We start from the raw sequence: 11,179 nt of genomic DNA, 5'->3' as shown, positions 1-11,179 counted from the left end.
TTGTAGTGTATGGGATGTAATGTGCCCACAAAATAGTAGAAACACAATGACATAATGCAGAATATTAGGTTTAATACATTTAACTATAATAAAAAAATCACCCATATGGAAAAAATAATTTACAGCAATCATCAACCAGTATTTAATATTAAATAGTGAACACATATAAAAAGTCAGTCATCAAAAACAATCTAATGCATAGAAAACAGTACCAATCTTTATATTACAGTGAAGCAAACATACACAGTACATCTACTGGCTATTTAAGTGCTGAACATTGCTACAAATAAAAAGTGAAAAGCAAAGCAGTTGTCTTCACAAAGCGCTATTTCGCTGCAAGTCTTAACTTGTCTGTTAAATTACTAATGTTTACAGAAGGTTTTGAAAGAGAAGAAACTGTATTTAATGGATGCAGCCTTTGATAACTGTAAAGGGAGCTTATATTATGTCTACAGAAGTCATTTCAGAAGTGCTGCTTATTGCATTAAAATGATCACACCTTTTTCACACAATATAGATAAGGTTGTACGTTATCTATGCAACATACTGTGTTCATGTGTGAGGGATTTATGATGTCACACAATTAGTTTCACATCTTGTACATGAACTTGAGACTAATATGGAAATATGCAATGTGCAGTGTTCAGATTTCTTGTTTACATGTATCATTTATCAAGTTAATTGGCATGTTTTAATTGTGTTTCTTTTGATATTGGTTGGCAAAAATCCAAAATGTTTAAATCCATGCAGCCTTGGCAGGACGACATTAGATTAAATATCTGACACTATTTCCCCCCATGACATCATAAAGTTTGCAGTTTTTCATGGTTTGACTATTCTTTTGGTACAACATCAAATTTCACAAACAACAATGGTGGATTTATAATGAAAAACAGAGAACCAAAATAGTTTAACATATTCTTCTCATAACTGTAAAGGTGGACATCCATTAACTATAGATCAGCCTTTCATTCTGGCAGGTAATTTATCGCACTCATAGGCACTTTCTTTAATATTAGTATTTTCCAACATGCACAATGTGCAAAATATTTCAAGAATACTTTAGATTAGAGAAACAAATGTTTTAATCACCTTAAGTAAGTTTTGTTGTTTTTTTAAGTTATTTTTTTCCACTAGCACCAAATTAGGATTTGCTGTACACATTGCTGCTGTCTCATAGGTCCTGTGGTCTATGTAATAGTAATGCAACGAATACATCTGCAAATGATACAGCATCATCTGTCAGTGTTTCTAGGCACTTCTATTGAATCCTCTAGCGCTGACTCAGTGCTGGTACTGACAACAGAGTGTCGCCTTCCTGTGGCAGGACCAGACACCTGCAGGTCAGCTGGAGAGATCTGTCTCAGCTCTCTGCGACACAAACGCACTGGTTTCATCTCTAAACTTTGCTCATAGTGACCAACCTCTCTTTCACTACTCCCCTGAGACTGTATGTCCATCTGTTTGTATTCAGACATTTTTGTCTTTATGGAGACTTGAAGCTCAGAAGATGAGGAGGGATGGGGGGGTTGTTGTGCAAGTTTCTTCATCTTAGCATTGCTCTTTTGTTCTGTTTGCTCAGCATGTATCTTTGTGTATGTTGGTGTAATATGTGTCTTTGTCTGTACTTCTTCAGTGTGTGACTGGGATTTGTTTTCACTTGCATGCAACTGAATATTGTTAGATTGTCTCTCATTCTGTTTGTGTGAAGGTTGATCATCAGCGTGTAGGGCACCACCAAGAAGCTCTTTGAGTTTCTTTTTGAGCTGCCGGCTGGAGCTTTTGTAGAAAAACAGCTCTTTCTCTAGATGCTGTAGTCTGTCTTGGATAGCCTGCTGTGGCTCTCCTGTACCACCCTCTATACACGCACACACACAAGGGAAAGATAAGTTAAGGAAACTGTCATATTCATGCTACAGTATCTATATAAAGATTATGGAAAACCACGTTTAAATGGTTTCATTCAGACTGACTTAATTTCCTCACCTTGAAGTTTCAGTTTCTGCAGCAGTAGCTGGATGTCATTCTGGTGATCTCTGTGCTGCTGGGTGAGCCTGCGGTCTGCGTTCACGGCCAGGTGCTGCATGGCAACCTCCATCTCTTGCAACACCACCCCTTGCTCTCTAGCTTGAAGTTCCAGCTCTTCACAGCGCAAACGCAAATGGCGCTCTATCTCACGAAGACAAACAACCTGGAGAGGATTATGAAGATGGAAGAGGACAGAACAGTGCAGAACAACATATATTACTACTCAATATGGTGAACAAGAAAAGTGGATGAATCTTGTACGTTTGTTTACACTCATGCCTAGAGAGAACTAGAATTACAGCATTGTGGTTTAATGCTTTCACTAACCAGTGTTGGTCCTTTTACGCATGTCTGTCCAGACAAGAACTGGAAGAACAAAAGTGACTGTGATTTTGACCCTAGCATTATGACCCTTGACCAAAATCTAATTGTTGTTGTGCCAATTCGAAGGAATTCTCAAGCATTACTTAGGTACTAAAATTACAAGACTTGGATAGACATAGGGATGTATGAAAAACACTTTCTCTTCATGCCTCAAGGTCTCTGGCCTTGAGGCATAAAAACAGAATCAGATAGGAATGAGTTTGTAATGGTAATAACTTAATAACGTACATTGTGCAAACATTCTGAAGAAACATTTATGTTGCTTATAATGGACTTAAGAGAGCATTTGGGAAGCAGGGAGAAAGGAGACTTCATTTAAATAGTATTACAAAAATGGTGTTGCTGTATTTCAGACTCATCTCCGATTCAAGCACATTACCTTGTAAGAAAAAAAAAAAGGTGGGGGATGTAATTCAATTATGGGGGACGAGAAAAGGAGAAAAAATAAATGTCTCCTCGAAATAGAAAAAAAGGTCAGCATTTAGTTTCCATTTGACCATAGTAGACTGGGAATGACAAAACATAGAGATTACTACTAGGACAGTGAAATCAGGGCAGAAGAAATTAAGATACAAACTCTAGAAAGCATTAAGGACACTGGTGAAGCAAACAGAGAGTACACAAGCTCACTAACCTTGTTGAAATATTTGACGAGTAGCTCCAAAGTCTCAGCTGGTGAGAGTTTCTTCAGCTTCCTGATGATATCACAGAACTGAGCAGGTTCGATGCTTTGTGACTGATGTGACGGGGAGTCTGTTATTAACAACTTGTTCTGTTTTTCCTGGATACAGTGGTTTTTAAACTCCAGTGCTGCATCCAGAGCTTCAATGGCTTCATCCAGTTGGAGAAGAGAATGCTCCTCCTACATGAAGTTAAATAATGTACACATAAAAGAACAATACAATCTAACATGATACAAGGTCTAATCCAGGAAAGTTAAAAACAACCTGTGTAACGATGTGTATGATAAATCATATCAAAGTGTCTCTTTGTAAACAACACAACACAAACACAGTACACATGGTTTCTTTTTGTCTGACCTCCACACTTAGCACTCTGTTTTCTTTCAGCTGTGCATCCAGAGTCTCTCTCCGTTTTTTAAGCATGTCTCTCTCCTTCTCCAGTTCCTCCATGGTGACAGTCCATCTTGCATTGGTAGTGCTTTGCAGCTGCTCCTCCACAGACTCCAACTGAACTGACACACGTAGCAGGTCTCGACTTAGAGCCTGAAAAGTCATTAAAAAAACAACTGATTCTAGCTTCAATAATATGTTGGCCTTAATTGTATGTGCCAGTGATTAACAGCTATTGACACAATATTTGCTAAACTGCTAAATACAAACTGACACTAAATCACATAGGGGCACACATGAATAATACTAACCTGACTAGAGCGTAGCCTCTTGATCTCCAGTTTGCTTTTCTGTTGTAGACAGGCTTCTCTATGCAGGAGCACCTCCTCTCTTCTCCTCAGCTCCTCTTCCAGCTCCTGCAGCTCTGCTCTCTTCTGAAGCACCTGCTCCTCTTCCACCTCCAGCCAACTACTGTCGCACAGCTACATTAGGAGAGAGCATTCAGCATTGCGGTTGTATGGCTCCACTAACCAGTGACCGTTCAGACTCAAGTTTATACATCACTCTGAGCAGATTTTTGTGACAAATGTAAAAAAAGTGCAAGAATTGGGTGGCTGTACTCTGGCTTCTTACTCCCGTCCAAAGACATGCATGTTGGTGACTCTAAATTTTCCACAGGTGTGGACGTTTGTCTGTCTTTCTGTGCCAGCACAGTAATATACTGGTGACTGGTTCAGGGTGTACCTGTGACGCTTGAGAAAACAAGTGGATAGGATATTGGATGGATGGCTAGATAGATAGATAGGTGGCTGTACGGACCAACAGATGGATGATAAACTCGAAAACATAATGCCAGCCTTGGCGATTGATGGTGCAGTATAATAAGGCATAAGGCAGAGCAATTGGGGAAAGGAGTAATGAAGGAGCAAGATGACAAGAAGATACTGTATAAAAAGACAATCAAACACACATAATGTAGACAAAACAGAAACAGTAACAGAAGCAGGCGAGGTTGTATACTAAAGAAACACTCCTTTGTCCTCCTAAAATGCTATTTTAGGAGGACAAAAGATTTAACAAGTAAAAAAATTAAAACAAAAACTGATACAACTGTAACAAAAGTTTACCTTTTTCTTAGATTCTTCTTTGTGATTGGTTTTACACATTGTAAAATCTTCTGTGCTTTTCTCCTGTAAACAAAAACATGAATCCTGTTTACACAAAGGTGTCAAAGATGTTTCATTTGGTCAGTATTTCTCTGTGATGTGTAGGTAACATGTGTAATCTAAACATGCACATAGATTATGGCAAGTAAATTCAACTTATCTTAAAAATTTTAAACATCCGATTGTTTTATGTTATGGGTTCACTTGCAAAATCTGTCAACTAACCCCATTTTGGTTTTGTTCTATGTTGTTCCTACTCTCTCTCTGCTGTCTGAGGCTGGTTTGAAGCTGTGCTCTCTGCAGCCTCATGTGCTGCAGGCTGTGGTACACTTCTGATCGGACCTTCTGCCTCTGCATGTAAAGTTTAGCCAGCACGTCAGGGTCTCTGTCATCCGCACTGTGTCTGGCATGTCGGTCCACTTCTTGGGCCTCCTCCTCTGTTAGAGTAAGGTAAAAACATATTTAAAGAAGCAAATACTGATAATGTTAGATTACATTATTGTAACTATTATGCTATGATTCTGTGCAGTTGTGGCCTGGAACTATATCACGACACTATTATTCATGTAAGGTAAACAAGAGTGAACGATACACAGTGCACAGAACATACTAAAATCAAAGACACATAGCTGCAATAGCGTGTTAATCTCAAACACTAGCTTCCTCTCTGCCAAAAACGGTGCAACCTTATATACCAACTTACATACAGTATATGGTGTATATTGCTTCCAGACATCAACTTGATGTAGGAACTTGGAACCTGTGGAAATCTGAAGCATCATTTTGACTGACTTTGATGTTTTTTTTGTTCTTGACTCGATATATCAGATGGAGTAAAACTACAACCTAACAGACAGAACCACAGCAGTACACAGTATGTAATAATAGAAACTCACCAGTTTTGTCAAGCTCTTTGATTAGCTCCTCTTTCATGTGCATGTTGACTGACAAATCTTGGATCCTCCTCTGAGTAACACTGGCTCTTAGTCTCTCCTTCCTCATGTGGCTTTGCTGGGTGTGGTTTTCTCGGGTGCCTACTAGGATGTGACAATATGAAGAAGAATTAACCTGTTGCATAAATACAAAAAAGGAAACAAAAGGCAAACACATCTCAAGTATACCTGTAACTTTCTCAGGTTGTATCTTCGACCGGCTGGTCCATGTTCGGTTTAGAGAACGCCTGTAGAAACATTATAATACTTAATTAGGTTGATAATTTTAGATGAATTATCACCCAAATGAGGATGGGTTCCCTGTTGAGTCCGGTTTCTAACAAGGTTTCTTCCTATTGCCATCTCAGGGAGTTTTTCTTTGCCACTGTCGCCCTCGGCTTGCTCATTAGGGGCAAACTGATTATTATGATTCATACACATTCACTGTTCATATAAACTTCCATAGTTTCTTTGGTTGTGTAAAGCTGCTTTGCGACAATGGCAATTGTTAGAAGAGCTAGTTATCCTACCCTCTAACTTAACAAGAGAGAAGAATCCAGGCATCAGTTGTTGTATGTACAGTCTCTTCTATCTCATTTGCTGAAGCTTGTAACTCCCTGAGAGTCATCAGTGTGTTAGTGGCCTCTCTCACTAGTCTCCTTCTTACACGGTCACTCAGTTTGTGTGACGGCCTGTTCTAGGCAGATTAAGACATGTGCCATATTCCTTCCATTACTTGATGATGGATTTCACTGAACTCCGGGGGATGTTCAGTGCCTTGGAGATTTTTTTGTATCCATCCCCTGACTTCTGCTTTTCAATTACCTGTTCTCTGTGTTGCTGGAAGTGTTTTTTTGTCTTCATGATGTAATGGTAGCCAGGAATACTGAATAACCAGTGGCTTCCAGACACAAGTTTCTTTATACTGCAATCCCTTGAGACACATTCACTGCACTGAGGTGATCCCCATTTCACAAATTGTGGGACTACTAGCACCAAATATCTGGACCTCTGTTGGATCAGTTCAGTCATTTTAAAGGAGGTGAATATTAATGCAAACACTGATTTCACCTTACATATTTTTATTTAATTGAAATTACTTTGTAAAAACCTGTTTTCACTTTGACATTATTTAGGTATTTTCTGTCATTTTTTGTCAAAGTCGCCAACTTTTATTAACCATGTTTGATTTATAATATCAATAAAGGGATGAAACATCCAAGGGGGGGAATACTTTTTATATGCACTGTATTAGACAAACTCTCACCTAAATCTGATTCTGCTGGCATATTCGTCATCCTCCATTTGGTCCTTGTTGTTGCTCTCTAACTTTTCTTCTCTTATGAATGGACAGTACACTTCATCTTTTTCCTCAATCTCAGCCAGCAGGAGATGACCACGCATCTTAAAAGCTGCCATCACCCTCTCCAGTGAGTAGGCTGGGGGACTGGAGTGAATCTACAAACATACAGGTAGATGGAAAAAATGTATATAAAAATATGCAGAGCTTTAATTAACAGTGTGTTTGGTTGCACAAACAAATGTATGCAGAAGCACTGTGTAGGATTTATGACAAAAAAAACATACAAGCAAATGTTAAAGGGCAACTGGTACAAGAACAGAATCACCCACTGAACAAAACCTTGCAGCTTCCTACCTTCCTGGGAGGCCTCGCTCCACAGCTGTGTCTGATCAGAGGGACACTATGGGGCCTCTTCCCCGAGTTCCTAGAAGCCCCTGCCTCCACTGTTACACCTGAGGTTGCACTTTGAAAGGTAATGAGGTCGCTGCGAAGACGATCAATCAGAATCTGCTGGTCAACCAGTTGTTCAGCCTGAAAACATTTGCACATAAATGTGCAGACAGACACATTTAAACAAACACAAAAACACCAGCAGAGCTGTCAATAAATTATACAACAGACTTAAAGTTTTATTTGCTGGTCATCAGACAACCTGGAATATTGAATGCAGCATCTCTTTCTACAGAGCTGCACTCTGAACTGTTCTCACCTGGATACGGGTATGCTCCTTTTCTTCCTCTAAGGCCCGGAGGTGGGTTTTGTTCTCTTGAAGAAGTATCTCTACTTTTTTTTGTACCTGTCTCAGTTCTGCATCTTTCTGCTCCAGCAGCTGCTCCTCTACAGCAAGTGCTTCCTAAGAGCAACAGAGAAAGAGTGCCGTTTTTTCTGTTACTAAGGTTTATGGATATTTTATCATCCGTAGTCCTCCTTTGTCTATATAACGTATCCTAATATACTGGAACGTTAACTGTGACTCAGCATTAGGTGTGCCAGTAAACCAGCATTACCAGGACCTTGATGGTAGTAACACACTTAAATGGGATATAGGGCCTTAAGAACTGTTTCTAGTTACACGTGTCCTATTTGGAGAAACATGCACTCTTATCTGCATTAGCTGCCTTCACCCTGTCTGTTTTAATTATTTAAAATTTTTTAGAATAGAATAGCTTGAACACATTTGGATGCATGAATAAAATATAGGGACAAAAACACCATGTGCATTACTACGACCTTCGTGTAGATGACATCTACAATAACATACACAGCTAGTGATCTCTGATCGACAAGAACATTGAGTTATTAAAATAGAGTCCTATGCGTTACATAAACAGATATCATATCACATTTTTCTGAATGTTTTTTGCAGATCACCAATTGTCATTAAGTGTCCAACAAAAACAAACTTTTTTATCATTACCTGGCATTTCTTGAGTTCTTCTTTGAACTTTAACAAGGTGATATCGTCAGGTTGGTCTCTGTGTCTCTGTAAACAATCCTTGTCAATTATTTGATGTGAGTTATTGACAGCTGTGAGTCTCTCCTGCCAATCCAGTAGTCGCTCCCTAAAAGAATGACTTGAAGAGGAGTCAGCGATATCTGCAAGCAGAGCTGCAGCTTCCAGTGCCAGGCTGCAGTACTGTGACTGTTCCTCTTGGTTGATCTTCTTACCTAGCTCAGATACACACACCGGACTGGACTGTCTGAAGCTGTCCCCTTCTCCAGCTCTTCCACTTGCTTTTTCCTTTTCCATCTCTCTCTCCTTCTCCTTCAGCAGCTCTCTAAGTGTGTGTACTTCATACTCCAACTCCCCTAATCGAGCCTTGCCAGGGTCCCAAGCTGTAGGAGATGATTTAACCTCTGAATGAGTAGATGTTGCTCCGGGACGGTTGCGAATATGACGAGCCTTGGATGCAAACTGCAGAACACTCAGAGTTTCCGCCACACTGTGATGAGAGGGGCTAACACATGCCACCATGAGCGTATGGGCTGTTCCCCCCAGTGAATCACGGAGCAGACGTGTGATCTTGGCATCACGATATGGTATGTGTGCAGTGATACAGTTGCTACCACGGCGATTTCGAGCAGGGTCAGAGAGGGCACGGATAACATTGCCCAGTGCGAGCAGGCCTGTATTGATGTGAACGGACTCTTTGAGTCGTGTACCTGTGTTGCCTGTTTTTCCAGCACGCTCAGAGCCTGCCAAGTCAACCAGACAGAGTTTGGAGAAGTGGACAGACTTCATGGAGGAGTTGATGTTGTGGCAACATTGGATGAGCTGAAGGGTAAGGATGGTGTGCGAGCGACTGGAGTGCTCGTTCATTCCAGTGGTGCCAGTGTGGCGCAGGGCATTACCCGTCTGTAAGACACTGAATAGTTCCTCTGCTGAGGTGACGACCATCTCTTTGGCTCCTACCACCACTGTAAACAAAAATCCACAGTGATACAGTACAGTGACTGCAGGAATATTACTGTCCATAATCTTAATTGCGATCTTTCTTCATTATTTCTAAATGGATTTATATGGATCCATTATAAGGGGCCTTTGTAGTTATCATGTAACATTTGAAAATGAAAGATTGTGGACATCTTTACAGACATCTGCACATCCTTAGTGTCTAACCTTATTGCATGACCTTCTCATCGTGTCTGAAGAGTCTCACTCGTTAAAAGGGAACAGGCTGGTTTTACACATTAGAATGAGTCTACTTTGACTGATTACATATAACATCTTTTGCAGCTCACCAGTGTTGTCTCTTGAGTTTGGTTACTCTAAATCTATAAAAGAAGGTAATGCACATAATGAGTTTGAAAGGCATATACCATAATAAAATGAGGAGAGTCTAACAAAAACATCCTGCTGATATGCAGATATGCAGGTTGGCAAATGTAGAATCCTACAGGCAGTAATATATTGTTATGTGCTGTATCTCTCTCTTCTGAGTCCCCCACATTTACTGAAGTGCTTTGCCCTGAAAATAGACTTTTTCATTACCTGTGTTTCCCCTCTCATCCTCTCTGATATGAAGCTCTTTGTGAACAGTGTGCAGCTCCAGCAGGTCCCGCAGCTCCTCCTTGTACAGCTCAATATATGACACCCGCACTTTTGCCTCCACGCCATCACTGTTCTTCCTCTTTTCCCCCAGCAGCAGGAACACATCCTGGGCCACACGGTCAATAATTCCTCCATCTGCGTCTGGGAGAGGTTTTGGAAAGAGGAGAAACATAAAGATATGTGGCAAAAAACAAAGAGGAAAATTTCAGAGGAGACATTGGAGAAATAATCAAATCCCTGGCACGCACATGCATAAAGTACTGTCTTAGGTCTTAGACCATCATTAGATTTGTTCTTCTGGTAATTCTAATATAACCATATATATTTACTCTCTTTATAAGAATAGATCTAAACAATATAGAAACTTTGTACACAGTATTAAAAAACACAGAAATATTAGAAAAAATGACAAACACAGGAGAGGAAGACCACACTGTGTGTGTGTGTGTGTGTGTGTGTGTGTGTGTGTGTGTGTGCTAGTCAGGATAAGGTTGCTTTGACCTTGAGACTTTAAAGTCAAACTAGACCAAGTCCAAAGTAAAACTACAGATATCCAAATAAAAAAGCCAAAGGCTAACATCCCCCTGATCCTTCACATCCATCCATCACCCCCCTGTGCTCCATACCACTCACCCAGGTGTCCTCCACCCACTGTGTACGTCTTTCCTGACCCGGTTTGTCCGTAACAGAACACGGTGGCGTTGTATCCGTCGACCAGGGACTCCACCAGGGGCCGGACGCAGGACTCGTACACCTCATCCTGGCTGTCTGTCGGTCCAAACGCGTGGTCGAAGGAGAAAAGTCGGTCGGAGCCGAGCATCACCTGTGCGGATCCCGGCACCACCCGTACACACACCTGGTGATTGTGGAGCACTTCCCTGGGAAGCAGGGGACGGATCCGAGCCGCCACCTGGACACACACCTCGCTCATGACGGTAAGTTGGGGACAGTTAGCTCCCAACGTGTAGCGTCCGACTAACTAATGTTCACGTTTATTCCTTCAAAGTCAACAGGCCGTGTGGTGTTTGTCTCGACTGTCGTTTATCGACTTGTTGTCAACTTCACTCCATCTTCCGTTTGTTGTCGCGACTCAGTTGCCCGGGAAACCGCCGCCACGGTCGAGGAAACCACGAGAGGCGTTCAAGAGTCTTCGTGCTGTAAGATCCGAGTGGTCCGTGAAGGCAACAGCGCCATCTTCTGACGGTGCGTTCTCATATTTGATATAAAAGAAACAAATCAAA

The 11,179-nt window shown here is 41.0% G+C and overlaps 1 protein-coding gene across 3 annotated transcripts; it reads right to left on the bottom strand.

Annotated features, from left to right (window-relative positions):
- Nucleotides 1-74: 74 nt before the first annotated feature.
- LOC113149980 (kinesin-like protein KIF27) lies at nt 75-11,015 on the bottom strand. 3 transcript variants are annotated; one of them, XM_026342334.1, is made up of 15 exons: nt 10,572-11,015; nt 9,879-10,079; nt 8,304-9,304; nt 7,596-7,739; nt 7,241-7,417; nt 6,851-7,041; nt 5,773-5,831; nt 5,548-5,688; nt 4,877-5,088; nt 4,613-4,675; nt 3,797-3,967; nt 3,453-3,638; nt 3,047-3,274; nt 1,987-2,191; nt 75-1,858 (listed from the first exon to the last, which is right to left on the bottom strand). In XM_026342334.1, the coding sequence occupies exons 1-15, from the start codon at nt 10,867-10,869 to the stop codon at nt 1,236-1,238; spliced, it is 3,900 nt and encodes a 1,299-aa protein (XP_026198119.1). In that variant the 5' UTR covers nt 10,870-11,015; the 3' UTR covers nt 75-1,235. The 3 variants fall into 3 exon arrangements, with proteins under 3 accessions (XP_026198119.1, XP_026198120.1, XP_026198121.1); XM_026342335.1 differs by having other exon boundaries at nt 5,548-5,685; XM_026342336.1 differs by lacking the exons at nt 75-1,858; nt 1,987-2,191 and adding exons at nt 2,378-2,394; nt 2,792-2,918.
- Nucleotides 11,016-11,179: the final 164 nt, after the last annotated feature.

The sequence above is a fragment of the Anabas testudineus genome, chromosome 9 (assembly GCF_900324465.2).
Source record: "Anabas testudineus chromosome 9, fAnaTes1.2, whole genome shotgun sequence".
NCBI lineage: Eukaryota > Metazoa > Chordata > Actinopteri > Anabantiformes > Anabantidae > Anabas > Anabas testudineus.
Note: the sequence above shows the minus strand (reverse complement) of the source record. Positions and strands in the feature narration are given on the sequence as shown.